The sequence below is a fragment of the Toxoplasma gondii genome, chromosome VIIa (assembly GCF_000006565.2).
Source record: "Toxoplasma gondii ME49 chromosome VIIa, whole genome shotgun sequence".
Classification (NCBI taxonomy): Eukaryota; Apicomplexa; class Conoidasida; order Eucoccidiorida; family Sarcocystidae; genus Toxoplasma; species Toxoplasma gondii.
The window spans coordinates 161,448-178,131 of NC_031474.1; the positions used below are offsets into that span (position 1 = coordinate 161,448).

The following is a 16,684-nucleotide window of genomic DNA, read 5'->3' on the forward strand; positions in this document are numbered from 1 at the left end:
TGTTTTCCACGGATTCCTTCACTCTCGTCCTTCCAGTCATCTCTCTCCTGAAAGGAAGTGGACGCGGGCGTCTGAAATGCCCATTTTTCACTTCCTTCTTGGAGGCGGTGGCGCGCTCCTCACCTTTCTTCCCGGCTTCCTTGTGTTGAGACACACGGTTCGTCAGTTCACCGAACTTGCAGGCGAGGCGAGGCCGCAGGGGGTGACAGCAAGTACCTGAAAGAGGAAGGACATTCCTCGCGCCGTCTGGAGGGATTTCCTCTCACATGCATCCGTAAACAGAGACGAAACAGGCTTGCTCAGATTCGCGGCAGCGAGGCTCGTTCCCAGGCAGTCCTCGGAGTGGACGTCCACTTGCGCCTGCGGGTGTCACAAACGCGAAAAGCAGAGCAGTTGAAAAGGCAAGTTTGTGGGCGTGCGTTTGTGTGCCTGTGGCTTTCCTGTCGAGAGGAGAAGGGCGTGGAGAGGCAGAGACTGAAGCGCGGACTCTGGGGGGGCCATAGAGTGTGAAACTCCCGTGCTTGCTAAGACGCGCGGGAGGTCGTCGGCCGGCAGGAGTTCGGGGAGAGTCACTTCTTCAGCGCGAGGCGAGAGCATTTCTCGCCTTTCGTTTCCGCGCAGTTTTTGTGGTTGACGGTGTGTGGGGAGAAAAGGGAGAAGCAGCGAGAGTTCGCAGAACGAAAGTCAGAAAGGCTTATGTTGTTGGTGGTGCTGGTGCACATATCCACGGAGTCAGGTACCCATCTGACTTGGCAAGAGAACGAATCGGCGTTTCGCGGAACTGGCGAATGACGCTGAACAACGAACCAGTAGAAATGTAGTGGCTGCCAAGGCCAAGCTTTTGTCTCCTCGGTTTACACTGGCGTGCTTACCGAGGAGACTCTTTTTCTGGAGGAACAGCTGTTGTGATTAGATCGACGCGGGAGTGTGGAAAAGAAGGCAAAAAACACCAGTCTCAGAGCATGCACCTTTCCGTCTGTTGAAAGGGGAGTCTTCGAGGAAAGGAAGTTCGAAGCATCGCACATTCCACGCCCTTCATGCGCTTTCCGCGTGGAAACGCTGGACAAGAGTGCCGCGTCTACAGAAGTCTTTGCCGGACAGAAGAAACGCAGCAGTCCCACACCGTTTATATATGTATTTATAGATATACTGATATATATATATATATATATGTAGAGATCGATCTATATAGTTGTAGATCCACTGATATCTATAGTTGTAACTATTTTTTTTTGTATTTACAGAGAGATTCACTGTCTCATGAGCTCTGTCACATTTAGAGGGGACCCGTGAGAACGCCGCGCAGGGAGAAATGACTTCTCTTTGGACAGAAGAAGGAGGAAGGACGCCGAACTCCCAGCGGCGCGGAGAGTGACGCACAGACTTGAACTTTTTTGAAAGTCGTCGCAGTTCGAGTGTGGCTCGCGATTACGATTGTTTTTTTTCGCGAAAAAAGGGAGATTTTCGGAGAACGGAAACGCCTGGACGGCGTGTGTACGGGCGAAGAGCGATCTCAGTGAAGACAAGAGACGTTCTCGTCTCGAAAAACTGCGGAGACGTTTCGAACTTTGCGGTGCTCCCAGAGAGAGCTTCCCTCCAGTTGCCCTTTCTTCGACATTCTCTTCTCTGGCCTTCAGGCAGTTCCTCCCCTCTTCGAGCTCTTGTCGATGCTTCCGCCACAGCCTCACTCGCAGAGACCGCGCCTCGAGGGAACGAGTGGAGTTGCCAAGTGAGGGGAGGACATCGAGGACGCCGCGCAGAGAGTCTGGACTTGTGCGTGAGTCGCAGAGCTTGGCGCTCACACCACAAGGTTGCCTCTCGAACGGTTGAGCGACCGCTGCTCTCCGTCTCTGCATCCGGGTCTCGACTCGCTCGCGTCTGTGTCGAGGCGTCGCTCCGGAGAGAACGCGAGATTTCCACGTTCAGGTCCACAGTCGAGTCTGCATTTCAACACCTTAGGAAACCGTGTGGGGAGCGAAGGCACAGGGGAAACTGGGAGAGCAACGCGGAAAGCGAGGTGCAAGGAAAAGATCGTGCGACGGTGGCGCACAGGTCGCGTTTCCAGGATGTCGCGCTGCTCAGAAGAGAGAAACAGTCCTGTTCTTGGCGAGCGAGCGCAGAAGAAGCAGAGCCGGTCCACACCCGCATACGCCTGGGAGTCGCGTGAGAATACTTGAGCCACCCGACGAGATCAGACGCAGCAGAAGTCGTTCAGGTTTTTTTTTTCTCGAGGCTTCCACGTCGATCTCACCTGAACGCGACTGGCGACAACTTGAGCCAGTCGCATTTCGAGAAGTCGTCCTTTTCCTCCTTTGTTTCAACTTACGGCGCGCCTTCCCTGCTTTTCGCTTGTGAACTCTTCTAGCAGGATGCGATGCCCTTTTCTGGGCGGAACAGCGAACCTTTCTCAACTCGTCTGTCGGAGCCCAGAGATTCTTTCCTCGCTTCCCCTTTCCTTCGCTCTCCCTCCTACCGTCAGGTTTCACTCTCTCGTTTCTCTTGGTCGTCTCTGCGGGAAGAAAGGCTACTCGCGGCGTCGCTGTTTCGGGTGGCATTCGTCGAGTTTCCGGATTTCTCGCTGATCTTCGAGTCCGGGTCGTCAGCAGAAGCCGCGACGACGCCGTTCGAACTCGCGTCTTTTTTCTCTTCAGACAGCTGAGGCGTTCCTGCCGTCGGCGGACGAACGGCTACATGCACGGTCTCTGTCTCGGGAGGAAGACGCTGCTCGACGGAAGTTCCTCGCAACGCGCCCGCGCTCTGCCGCTCGCGAAGCTTCTCAGTCAAGACTCCCGGTTTAAAGAGACGAAACCCAAGTTTGTCGTCGAAGCCGTGGATTTCTTTGACGTCCAGCTTCAGCAAGAAGTCGACCAACGCGACAGTCAGAACCTGAGCAACGAGAGAAAACGTTCGAGGAAGACAGCGCCTGTCGCGCAAGCTAGACAGAGACACGAGGCCTCAGAGGTGCACTGGTGCAGCGCCCTGCTCGGCTGGACGTACACATGACATGGTCAGCGCCCTGCGGTGGAGGCCGCGAAACCGCTTTCCTCTCTTCTTGGCTTACGCGTCTCCCAATCGAGTCCCCACCGCGACCATCAGAGAACGCTGCTTCCTCGTCTCCGCAAAACTCCTTGCATGCAGAAGACAAGAAACTCTGTCGAAGTCTGGCCCATGCTCGAACTCGGCACATGTCTCCTAGACACCCACAGAAACGAGGTCTCTTCCCTCAAAACTCCTACACAGCTGCATGCCTGCACGCCTATGCATATACCTCGTTCACGTCGCATCTGTGACTGCTCTTCAGATGCAGAAGCAGGAGACTGCACCTGCGTTCTGGAGACTGGAGCATGCGGCGCTTTCCAAGAGTTTGGGTCCTTACTTGTCCGGGGACAGCGACAGGGAATCCTGGAGGATAGGGAATGACGAAGGTCGTTGCGACGAGTTGCTTCCCTTTCAGAATCGCTTCTTTCGCGCTTCTCAGCGACAAGTATCTGACGTTGTTTTCGTCGTAGGCGAGATAGAAGGCTGCTCGCAAATCGCCATCCTTCACCAGCGACGCGAGTGCGTCTTCGCCGTCCACACTCGCCTCTCTCTTCCCGTCTCCTTTTTTGTCTCCTCCTTTGGCGTTTGCGGCCGCGCCCGTCGGCTCTTCCGCTGCGGCGTTCTCTCGAGCGGCTTCGCAGACGCGCGCCGGCTTCGCGAACACAGGGTGGAAGGCGGAGAAGTGCGGCAGATCCGGACATTCCTCGACGAGTCCATGCACTGCGTCGTTCACTTCCTCCAGCTCTCGCGTCGAACTCAAGAGACGATGCATCTCCAGTTCCTGCGCGCAGCTCCGAATGCACGCCTTGAGGAATACGCAGGACGACCGCGTTGTGCCGATGTTCGTCATGAACAGCACCGAGTTGCGCGAAGTTTTGTTGATCTGAACGCCGTACTTGTCCATCAGCCACTTCACTTTGAACGTTTCGCCGTCCAGCCCCGACAACCTACGCAAAACGAGGAAACGAAGAGCGGACGCAGTCGCAGGGAGACAAGGGCGTCCCGGCGAGAAAAACAGAAAGATGAAACAAGGGAGAGAAAGTGAAGACGCGGTAATGGAAAAAAGACGTCTGTATCACCCATGCGTGGAGGGAGAGAGAGAGGCGTCGAGAGGGAAGGCAGAGAAAACGAGAAAAGAACGTACCCTGTGAAGAGCGTGATTCTTGTCGGATCGAGCACAAATTCGTCGTCGGAAAGCCATACTTGCTCCAGAGTTTGGAGGGTCAATTCGCACTGCAGAGCCTCTTCTCCGAGGAACTCTCGACTGTGTTTCCTCATTGCAGAAGGAATCATGTCGCGCGGCGAGAGAACCTGATGAGACAAAACAGTCAACATTTTGTCGGAACTTTAGACTCCTCTCTCTCTTCGCCTTCGCCGACCCCCAGCCTCGCGTTTACTCGAGGTGTCTCGAAATTCACAAGAGACAAGGAACTTCGTCGAAGTTCGACGAAATTCGAGAACTCCCCAGAAGGCAGAGAGAGACCTCCCTCTTGGAGGAAGAGAGAGAGAAAAGGTGGACGAGTGTGCCGCGTTTCTCCCCTCTCGAGTGGAACCAAGTCCCTGTTTTTCACCAAGATATCTTTACGCTTTCCATTCGCACTTCCAGCATCTGGCCACAAAGCGCCTTCCACCCTTGCGTTCATCTACACGCGCTTCAGATGCTCACAGAGAAAACGCGATCTTCACAGTCACATGCCTTCGCATGAAGACATCTTTTGAAACGCAGCGTTCTCACATGAGAAGGAGGACGCAGCACCCATCCTCCCTTCACGAATGGGCACCTACATAAACAACGTCATGCATTACTATCTCTCTATATCTATATGCATACATGCGTTTCTAAATGCAGATTCGTACAGACGAGTTTATTTGCTCCTCATGAATACAAATATAATTTCGAGCGCAGTGACACGAATACAATATGACCATATGAATAGCTTCCAGCAACTGTTTGTGAACGTCGTGTAGACACTTTACGTTTTTAAGATTTGTTTAAATCCGTTAAAAATGCAAGGCAATATAGGCAAGAGAATGCGAAGTCGACGCCTGCTGTGGCCGTTCGTTCACGCGTCTATCAACGTTGAGAGAATTAACGCGTCGAGGTACACGGAAGACCTGCGTTTTTCGTTCTCAAGCCTGACCGGCATGGAACGCGTTTGCCGTCCGTGGACTTTGGAGACAGTCGAGTCCGACGCTCAACGCTCTCATTGCAGTGCGTGTACAGTGCGCTCTCTGGAGCTCGCGGCGAGGGCCATCCTTCACCGGAGACAAAAGGCTCTTCAATCATTCGCTTTCGCGTTTTCGTTTCGCCTTCGCGTTTTCATTTCGCCTTCGCGTTTTCGTTTCGCCTTTGCGTTTTCGTTTCGCCTTTGCGTTTTCGCCTTCGCGTTTTCGTTTCGCCTTTGCGTTTTTTCTCGCCTCACTGTGAAGTACTTTCGGACGAGGAGATCCCGAGTCAGAAGTCTGCGGATGAAGAAGGCAGCTTCGATTTGTCTCTCGACTAGACCGTATCCCTCGAGCTCCATCTGCGACCGACCGACGTCGAGGGTCGCGAGAATTTGGTAGTTCGGAGAAGTCGACATGTGCGTGTAGTACGCCTCCTTGAACGCTGTGTGGACATGAGACTCGAACAAGTCGTCGTTCACGAGAATCATGCTTCCTTGCCGAAGCGCCGTCAAGGACTTGTGAATCGAATGGGTGGCGTACACCCGGACGCGCATGCGCCGCGGATCAGGCACCAGTCGCGTCTTCGCGAGCGTCTCCGCGTCGACCGCACGCAAGTCGTCGGTTCCCAGCGTCTCCACGAGGTCTTCGAACAACTGGTGATAGCGACCCTCCATCAGCTGCGCAGGAAGCGCGCGAAAAAGAGACAGACGGATCCGCGCGAGAACAGAGCCAAGGAGACAAGGAAAGAAGACACGGAGAAGTAACGACTGCGAACGCGGAAGCGTCGGAGGGAGGCCGAGACGCAAAGCAACTTTATGCGAGGTCGCAACATCTGCAAGGTTGCTGGCACCATTGAAACGCAAGTCGAAGGCATGTAAAACGCACACAGCACACTCTCCAGAAGGAAAGATAAAGTGTACCGCAAAGAATCGTTTTCGTGTGACCTCAGATACGAAGTACCCTCCAAGTAGCCAAGAAGGAAAGGGGGAGGAGAGAGAAAACGCGAAGGGGGAGAGGCAAAGAGGAGAGGAAACGCGTCAGAAACCGACTCAAGGAGAAAGAGAGAGCGACAGACGAGCATGTGAGTGAGTTCTCGGGTTTCGGCGGCGGTCGGCTGCGACCGAGGCGAGTCGTCGCAGGGCCTGTTTTTTTTCGAGTCCACGGCTCTTACGTCTCTGCGAATCTCGTTTGCAGCATGCATCGCTGTGCGCGTTTTGAGGATGGGATGGAACATGGCGTAGGAAAACCAAGCTTCGTCGAAGAGGAATACGAGGTGTGGCGCGATGGCGAGACATTCCTCGATGACGCGTCTGACGTTGTAGACGATCCCGTCGAAGGTGCAGTTCGTCAACACCAAGAGCTTCACTTCTTCGAGGCGGCCCACTGCCCGGTACGCGAGCAGCGTTCGCTTGATCGAGTCCAGTGGCACTCCGCCGTACATGGAGAAGCGGTGAAGCGGATACGCGTCCAGGTAGCACGGGGAACTTCCGGCGAGGACGAAGCCGTAGTGGTGCGACTTGTGACAGTCGCGGTCCACCAGAACGACGTCCTCGGGGCGGAGCACTGCCTGTTCAGGATCCGCGCAGCGGCAAGGATCGAACGCGAGACCGGCGCGTTGGTGCAGCGAAAGCAGGCGGTTTGGTGCAGTGAGAGCAGGCGGTTTGGTGCAGTGAGAGCAGGCGGTTTGGTGCAGTGAGAGCAGGCAGTTTGGTGCAGTGAGAGCAGGCGGTTTGGTGCAGTGAGAGCAGGCGGAGAATGGAGGAAGAAAGGAACGAAAGAGAGCGAGAGCGCGACAGGAGGCGCAGGAACGCCGGAGAACGGCGGGCAGAGAGAAGTCTCGCGGACTCCCGAAGACACACGAGACGGTGTGGCTGTCTGTGTTGCTCTGTTTGTCTGCCTTTGAGATCGAAATCCAGGAAGCCCGTTTCCTCGCTTCCTTGGTATGTCTGTGTGTCTGTGTGGGGAGAGGGGGGAGGGGGACTTCATGCGCTGCTCACCTGCAGGACGATTTTGTTCGAGGTCGATGTGCCATTGGTGACGAAGAACGCGTAGCTGGCATCGTAGGCTCTGGCGGCGAGGTTCTGCGCGTCGAGCAGCGACCCATGGGGGTCGAGCAGCGAGTCGAGGCCTCCACAGGTCGCGCTGCTTTCAGCCTTGAACAGATTGACTCCGTAGAAGTCGATCAAGCCTTGAATCCACTTGCTGCGCCGAACCGAGTTTCCGCGCGAGATCGCGAGGGCGTGGAAGACGCCGATTGGGCGTTCGGCGTAGCGCCGGAGCGCCTCGAAGAAGGGACAACGCATTTTGCTGCGGACGCCCGCGAGAATCGCCTCGTGCAGGTCGGAATGATCGTCGTTGGGGAAAAACGCGCGCTTCACCAGGTGCGTCACGGGCTCGAGACTCGCCAGGCCCATCGCAGTGCAGACACAGAAGATGTCGACGTTGCCTCTGCACCGCGAGACGCTCCGAACGAAGGTGGAGAGCACAGGAGCGCCTGCGCGCATCTGCGCCACCGGCGCGTCCACGAACATCTCCACACCTCTCACGAACGCCTCGAAGCCGACCAGCGCATGCGACGAAGTATGTGAGTGGTCGACGGGTACATTGTCTTGAACGACGACTGCGAGGATGTCCGGATTCACGATCGCCGCCAGCAGCGCGCGACGCATGCTGTCCACCTCCACGATTCGATACACCAGGGATGAGTCTTGCGACTGCTCCTTCGAAGCGATTCTCCGCAACTCCGCCGCCAAGTTCACTCGGTGATCGCTGTTCCGGAACGTGTACGGCGGAACCGCCACCAGAACGTAGAAACAGTGCTGGCGTCCTTGCATGCTCCCTGGAACATCGACATCCAGGCAACGCGTCGCGGACAATCAGCGCCGGGCGGCATATCGAAAAACGGACTCCGCAGCACCACGGGAAAGCCGCCGAGTCGCACCTGCCGGTCTTCCTCGTCGGATCTGCCGACGCGATCCAGCGTCCGGCGGAAAATGGACAGAACGCGCGCCAGAACGGAGCTCGGCGAACGCCGACGCACAGACGGGAGATCGGACGCAAGTCTGTGTGTACATATACGGCGACTTCCACGTTGAGACACAAATGAACAGAAAAACGATCCAGTGCACGGTCCATGCCGATTACCGGCAAAGTGGACGGGGGAAGAGAAAACACACATGCGTTTCGACATCCAGAAAAAGGCTTCGGCTCTCCCTTGGTAAAGACACCCATTCGCATATATATATATATATACATATATATATATACATATATATATATATACATATACATATATATATATATATACATATATCTACATGTATACATGTATGTATATGGATAGAAGTATAGGTGTAGAGATGTGGAAAAATGGTGCATACGTGGTATACGTCTGTATGTGTTGTATATGCATATACACGGTACATGTCTGTCTGTCTGTTTGTATCTGTATACAGGGATGGTCGCAACGTATGTGCCTAGATGTACAAAGAGATATGCGGTATATCGTGGAAATCGAAATATACATATACACACGCACATATACACACATTCATACAGATGTATACAAACGAATCGACAATATACACACACATATATGTATATATATATATATGTAGAACATTTTTATATATGTGTGTGCAACTATGTGGGTGGACGGAATGGAGATCGCAAGGTGGATGCCGACGTACGTAGATGTCGAATGTCGAAGAAGACGCGCAGACGCATCAGACGTCGTCGCGAGAGTGGTGTTCAGAGTGTATGCTTTTCAGAGAGAAGAGGCATGTTTCGCTTGATTTTTTCTTTTTTCTGGCCCCCGCAATTCACTTGTTTTACCTGTGACCGAGGACATGGAGGCAGTGACGCTGGAGATGACGGCTCCGGCAGAGTCCATTTTATTGTCTTTCACGAGTGCGCGGACTTCCTGTACTTTGTGCATGCCTTCGACGCCCCAGAACCACTCGATCTGCGTCGTAGAGAAGAGAAAACGCGAAGACTGGAGATCGTGAAACTGTCTGTCTTGCCCTTCCTTTCGCCTTCTGCCCCCCATCCGTTCCTCCGTTTTGGAGTTCCCCATGCCTCCATTTCGGAGACTTTACACTGCGCCCTCCGTTTCTGTCTCTTCTTCTGCACCTCTCGCCTGCGCCTGCGTCGTTCTTCTCCGCGTTTTCTCGTCTCTGTTTCCGATCGCTGCTGATTCACACACTCACTTGTTCGAGACAGTTGAGGCCTGCCTCGATTTTGTCTCGTCTCCACATCGCAACGTGAGCCGAGAGAGCTTGCCACAGTTCCTCGCGCAGCATCGCGATGTAGGTTGTCTCTGAACTGACGAGGTCCTCGTCACCCTGAGTGACCGTCTCGGCTTTAGTCAGCCACCCGTGAGTCTGCTCTCTGTCTCCGGAGAACTCCTCTTCCGTCGCGACAGAGAGAGCAGCCGTCATCTCCGCGAGCCGTCCTCCTTCGCGACTCTTCCTCCCCACCCAGGGCGGCCGTCCGGATGCACCAGTGCTTCCGAAACCGTCTTCTCTCTGTCCCCAGCGTCCGCTGAGTCCGCTAAAGTCCTCTCGAGCGTCGAACGAAGACGGGGACAGCCTTGGTGTCCCCAAAGATCCACGACCTCGACTTCGCTCTCTCTTCTCTCCCCCGTCTCCGCCGTCTCTTCTGTCTCCTTCGCCGGGGAAGACCCGCGCCGGATTGCGCGAGTGACCACGGAGCGCAGCTTCGAGGTCGAAGTCCTGAGGCGCTTCGGAGTCTCCAGAGAGTGAACGCTCTCCGGGCAGAGCAGGGAGAAAGAAGCCGGAAGTCGACATCGAACGCGAACTGCTAGGAGCGAGAAGAATGCTGTCGCGCGATCCAAACTGACGCAGACGACGCGCGGCGCCGTACCGGAGAGTCCCCCGCCTCTCCAACATGCTGCAGAAAAAAAACGCGCACCACGGAACGACTCGAGACCAATACGGAAGAGTCGAAACGTCGCCATTTGCGAAGAAAACGACGCGCGCAAATGTTCTGGTTGACTTGGTCCACGCAGATACGCGCGGGTCCCTCCCCTGCCTCGCGTCCGCTGACACACAAGCGACGAAAAGCACACACCCTGATCTCCATCTAGACGCATCCCTTTCCACCTCGGCCTCTCTGGGCATCGACGGCCGTCCAGAGGTCTCCATCTCTGTCTAAATCTACCTATGTTGATCTAGGCCGTTCGTCCTCTTTTTTTCGGTGTATGTCGACCTGCCAGGACAAGTCTACGGATCTAGATCTATCCCCCTACATGTCGACAGAGCTGTGCGTCGACCAGTCTGTGCATGCATGCGTGAGTTCCTCGAGTTGTGGCGATGGCAGAAGGGAAGCCACGAAACACAAAAAGACGAACGCATGCAGGTGGAGCGAGCTGCAGGTGCATGGAGGAAGAACCTACGAGGAAACCAGAGTATAGGCGCGTACAGATATACGCACGAATGCATGAGCAAACGAGTTTGGAGGAACATCTGCATGCGTTGCAGCTTCCGAAGAAGAGAGCAAGAAGAGAGAAGCGAGGGAGAGAGAGAAGAAAGGACTCTGGAAGCAGCATAAGCCGAGGAAGCGCATGTGTGTGAGCGCCACGGATCAGAGGGGCGAAAAGAAGAAAAGAGAAAGTCGAGAGACGGTGGGAAGAGACGAGGAAGGGAGACACCACTGCGCGAGGAAGCAAGAAAAAAATATCGACACACAGGCTGTGACAGCGGTGACAAGCAAGGAATGGCGAAACGAGAATCTGCTCACCGCGGTGCCCGAGTTTCTCAGTTTATTTTGAACAGAGTTGCCACGATAAGTGGAACGAACGCAAGTAGCTTTGAGTCTGTGTGGACGCGGTCATGGAGAGGAAGGAAAACGGCGATCTGCGTCCTCACAGAAGACCTCACTACCTCCTGATATCCCTCTAGGCACTGAAACGCACTTCGTCAGACGCATCTCGCGAAGTTTTGTCGCGAAAGAAAAGAGAAGCGTGCAAGAGTTTCGAGGAGCTCCAGTGAGTGCAAGTAGAGACGTCGCGAAAAGACAAATGAAACCGTCCAGAAACGCGAGAGAAAAGAAGGGCAAACGCGAGCGAACGAGGAGCAATCGCCTCGAGAGAAAGGCGATGTTTCGTTTCCTCCGCGCGAAGTTCCAAGCAACTCGACGCAAGACGGTACACTGGCCCTAGGAGCAGTAAGCAAGTTTCGAGGAAATCCCGTCGTACCGCGAAGGACAACGACACAGGCTTCGCAAGGCTCGGAAGCGCGAACGAAATAATAAAAAGAGTTTCGAGAAAGAGAGTGGACAGTCACGCCGCAGCAGGCTTTCGACTAGCGCGAAGATGAAACTTGAGTCGTTTCAGAGAGCGACTGTCGTCCGCAGAACGTAAGAAAGAGCACACAAGTGTCGGAGGCGAACGAAAGACGAGAAAAACGATGGCGCCTTGCTGAAAATGTGGAGAAACCACGGAAAATCGCAGCATGCCTGGCGCCACTCACTCAGCTGGAACGTCGTTCCGCGCCGGCTGCGTTGTTGCGAAACGCCGCAGACAGACTGAGGAACGCCGGGACACCGAAAAGTACCAGCTGGTCCAGACAGAGAGACTGACATAAAGCCACAGACATCTCGAGGTTGACAAGAAACGCGCCGCCTCAAACGACGAAGGAAAGGAGTCTGTGGTGTGCCCGACCTCCGTCCGTCGTCACTGCAGCGAAGTCTTTCGTGCGCAGAGACTTCTCACAGAAAAACGGCTCCATTCAGGTCCAAAAGAAATACTTTTTGGAAGCCACACCACGCGCAAGAGACTTACCTTCCAGAATTAGAACTTGAAGAAGAAGGAGCACCTTTTTACAGGAAGCCTTGGCCGCGGCGGACCATGCACGACGCGAAGGGTGACCTGCAAGTGACCACAGATGGCACTGAGGAGACAAGCGCGTCACGAAAAGGAAGAATACGGATTTTGATGCGCCGTTTCAAGCGCCGCGAGAGAGCGCGCCAGAACCGCAGGAGTTCCTCCTTTCCATGAAAAGACTTAAAAAGACCTTCGGACAGCGAAAAAGTGCCAGTTCTTCCTCAAAGTCTCGCGAGTCCTCGACTCACCTGCGGCGCTGGGCGAGAATCCGGTGAGCTGAGGCTGAGTTGCAGCGTGCTCTTTTGAGCAGAGTCGGTCAACTTTCTCGCAAACAAATCCGAAGAAAGTCGAGTCCTGTCAATTTCTCGTTTCCTCGTTCTCTTCGAAGCGTTTGCACCCGCCAAAAGCACGAACGTGACACCTCCAAAGAAAAAAGCGTCCGGAAGCGCCTCTCCCGCGGCCCGGGAAACAGACTTTCCTTTCGCGGGGAGTGTGCCTTTTTTCAGAGCGAGACCGCAGAAAGTCCTGCTTCCTTCTTTGTTAAACGCGAGCGAGACGGACGAACGATCTCCGTGGACCACACGCTCTAAACTGCGAGAGTTGATCTTCGGGAACTCGTCTTTTCTCGCCGCTCTTTGTGACGACCCTCCAAAGGGAACGAACGCGCCCGCCGAGAATGTGCTCGACCGCCTTCGCGTGGTCGAGACGCGCGTCTGCGACGAGAAAACTTCCAGTTTCACTCTCTTTCATGCCTCGACTCGAGCGCGTTTGTCGAAAGAATCGAAAGCTGTGATCTCTCCGTGTTTTCATCGACGCGGGACTTGAAAGGAACAGGACATGTTCGACGGCGAGAAAGTGACAGAAACGACGCCTCTCTTGCATCAGCAGCTGTGCAAGTCTTTCAGGAGGGAGCTCTCGCCGCAGAGGAAAACATTTCTCTCTTCATGCGGGCCAGCAGGTCTTGTGACTCTGAGAGGACTGATCAGCTGTCACCTGCTCGACTTTTGGCGGAGACTTCTCGTCTCCAAGTGAAGGGATGCATACACACACATTTCACTTTCTTTCCACGTTCAGTTTCACACTAAATCGTGCCTCTGGCTCACTCACAGATATGTCCAGAAAGAAGGATACATCAACAATTATTTGTGTGTAGATATATGCTGACAGATGGAATTAGTAGTAAAGACAAAGGTAGGTAGATCTCGAGAGACAGATATAGACAGACAGATAAATAGTCAGATATTTATAGAGAGACAGACAAATAGAGAGATATAGATAGACAGATGGATGAGGACATAGATAGGTAACGACAGACAGAGAGAGAGAGACATAGATAGGTAGGAAGAGATAGATATAGATGGAAAGATATACAGAGATAGACTGGTATAGGTATAGATAGATAGCAGATGGAAGTAGAAAAACAGAAACAGATAGAGAGAAATAGAAAGAAACAGACAGATATAGATAGACAAATGAATAGATAGATATGGATAGTCAGAAGTAGATAGATGGGTATATACAGAGAAATAAATATAGATAGATAGATTTACATATGTATACATATATATATATATATATATATATATTGTGGTGGAAAAGACTTGGAGGAAAGGAAGAGATTTTTTCGATGGGCATTTGAAAAGGTGGAAATAGTCACGAAGTGGGCGACTCGCATGAATTCAAGTGGAGACGACGGACAACGTAGAATTCACGATTACGACATTCACCGGTAATCTACAGCCTTCCAAGATCGCTTTATCGCAATTCAGGTCTACTTTCCTAGCCTCTGTGAAGCACAGATGACTTGGCCTTCGGTTTTGGAGATCATGCAGCGAACAAGAATTTGAGGATCTCTCACATCCCTTCCTGCTGTTGGTGTGACACGGCTTTCCACGAAATACTTTGGTCGATGTATCTTTATCCGCGAGCGTTAACCTGTACGGACGCCTTTTTGGCCTATCTGTATGGACGACGCTGGATTTGCCAATGATCTCTTCACACCGGAGACATACTCAGGTCTACCGATCTTTAAGTTGACGATTATAAGTTTGACAGTCGTTCACACTTCAGTGTGTTAGTCTTAAGGAAGACTCAGGGCCATTATTGCTTCTGTCTGTCTGAAGTTGAGAGTGTCAATCCATCTACTGGGATAGAAATTGCAGACCAGCCACTGTCGTTGCAAGAAGTTCTTTGAGACGGCGAAGCAAGGAAACCTGGAGATCCTGGGATGCCATCGAGTTAACCTCTCGGAGGAGCGTGCTCAGAGAAAGAGAACTGAAAAGCTGCAGAAATGACGCGTCTGCGCATGTACGCGAGGGACAGCCTTACGTCTCCACACAGGGTCTCCGCTTACAGCGAAACCTTTTTATCTAAATATAGAAGGTCTGTATATATATTTATATATATATATATGTACATGTAACGTTTATTGCACATACGAACGCAGGTAACTGGATAGTTGGTTCTGTAGGTTTGGCGGCAGTGGTTCTTTGGATAACACTGTACCTCGTTCTTTATTTGTGGCAGCTTCTTTCCTCCAATCTCTAATGGTGGTTCGGAAGAGTCACTCAAGAAAGATGTGACCCTGTTTATCATTTCGAACGGTCGCTCACGGGGGCCAACGCCAGCAGAATCAGTTACGATTTCTGTACATTCACACGTACACATAGGTCTGTACTTATCTACTATATCCATAAATATATATACATATATACACATTTATATCTATATATATCTAAATCTATCTATGTATCTCTATGCATCTTTATATATATATATATATGTAAATATATGCGTCTATATCTGTCTAGTACATATCTATTTATACGTGTATGTGGTAACACATAAATGCGTGCGTTTGTTGAAGGGATTTGTATTTCCATGTCTTTGCCGACTTTTAGGGGGGCATTCTTTAGGAGAGACGGTGACGAGCAGCGATGGCCCTGTTTCGATTAGAACGAAAGCTGAAGAAACGCAGGAGCTCCCGCGTCGAGAGTGTTGGGTGCCCTGAGACTTGCCTCGGAGTTTTGGAAGGAAAGACAATTCAAGACCTGGAAGCCTCCAGGAAAAGCGGTCCCCACAGCCAGAAAAGAGGCACACAGGTTAAAGAGAACGGGTCGGCAGAGACACAGATATAATTTCAGGAGACAGGAAGAGGAAGACCTAAGCATGCAGATCGCCAGGTAGACATGAAGAGGAAGACCTAAGCCTACAGATCGCCAGGTAGACATGAAGTGGAAGACCTAAGCCTACAGAAATCGAGGCAGATATGGAGAGGACGACACAGATATGAAGACGAATGCGTAAATGGATACAGGAATAGACAGCTAGATGCATGTCGATGGTTCGGCGTCCATAGGTAGAGACTGTAGAAGAGAGAGCCACTCAGCTTGAAAAAGACCTGTCCGTAAACGAGGAGACAGCACACCTTGTCTCCAGTTGATGCGGTTTACGTCAAACTCCTGCTTTAAGTTTCCCTATATCCTCGTGTATTCTCGCGAGGCATCTGTGGAAGAAGATGAAACAAGTATTTCTCTATCGAAAAACAAAGGTGGAGCACGAACTTTCGCTGGGTCTGCGTCGGAGCCAGGCGTGTCTTCGGTCTTGCCTTCTGTTCACTTGTCTCTGCTTTCTTTATCTGCATTCGTCTTTTCCTCTCCACTCAAAAGGACTTGTCTCCTTTCAGCGGAAGTTTGAACGGGCGAGTCTGCGGATCGAATCGTCCTCAAAAACGTCTCCACCTGTTCATCGGGACGACGAAAAAAACGCGGCCATTTACGCCTGTCACAACTGCAGCGTTGCAACGCTGGAGCTCATTCCTTTCTCTGCAAGAATCCTCTCAAATGCGTTGCGGCTGAGTCGCAATCAACCTTTCTTTTCGTCAAGAAGCGTCACTTTGTTTTCATCGTTGTCAGAAGTACAGGTGCCGGCTCGAGGGGGGAGTCTGTAGGCGGTCGCGGCGTTCGACTGCGCGCCGCTGTCTGCATGCACATCGAGAAACTCGCGGTTGAACCTTCGGTGGAAATCTCTCGGAAATCCCAAGAACGCAGGAGTCCTTAAACACACGAGAGCATCCTCAGTTTCTCAGTTGCTCGTCTTTACGGCTCTCCTCGCTTTTTACTCAGAACGAACGCGGTCGGAAAGAACGCGACTGGCCGAGCAGGGGGGAGACAGAGGAAGATCGGAAGACACCGAGTGTGTTGATGATGTATTTCATGGAAGGCGAGGAGACACAGAAACGAGCAACGAGCAACTCAGGAAGAAAGAACATACTTTCTCTTCACTTTCACCTGCGTTCTCTCTGCTGGCGTCGCTCCGAGCAGACTTTTTTGCGCCTGTTTTTCCTTCTCTGTTTTCACCGTCTCCTCGAGGACCGGGTCTCGTGTCTCTCTGCAAATTAAAAAACGACAAGTCACCTTTTCCTCCGTTTCCTGCTCCCAATTTCCTTCTCCTCTCGCCCTAAGAAGAACAATTTCTCAGCGCACACAACGCACATCAATCAGCCTTTTCCGTCTCTCCACCGATCCTTTCTTCTCTCTTCTCTTCTCTCTTCCCTCCTTTCTTTCTTTCCTTGCCTTTGTCTCTGCACGAAGGGAAGCCAAAGTTCTTCGCAGTCTCTTCTTTCCTCTCCGCGAG

At 52.6% G+C, this 16,684-nt stretch overlaps 1 protein-coding gene across 1 annotated transcript; it reads right to left on the minus strand.

Annotated features, from left to right (window-relative positions):
* Positions 1 to 58: 58 nt before the first annotated feature.
* On the minus strand, positions 59 to 12,971 carry TGME49_280700 (arginine decarboxylase). Its single transcript, XM_018781864.1, has 10 exons — positions 12,298 to 12,971; positions 12,008 to 12,094; positions 9,414 to 10,116; positions 9,040 to 9,169; positions 7,203 to 8,044; positions 6,377 to 6,772; positions 5,463 to 5,882; positions 4,184 to 4,350; positions 3,377 to 3,986; positions 59 to 2,886 (listed from the first exon to the last, which is right to left on the minus strand). Exons 3-10 carry the CDS (start codon positions 10,113 to 10,115, stop codon positions 2,476 to 2,478), a joined length of 3,678 nt encoding a protein of 1,225 aa, XP_018637206.1. The 5' UTR covers position 10,116; positions 12,008 to 12,094; positions 12,298 to 12,971; the 3' UTR covers positions 59 to 2,475.
* Positions 12,972 to 16,684: the final 3,713 nt, after the last annotated feature.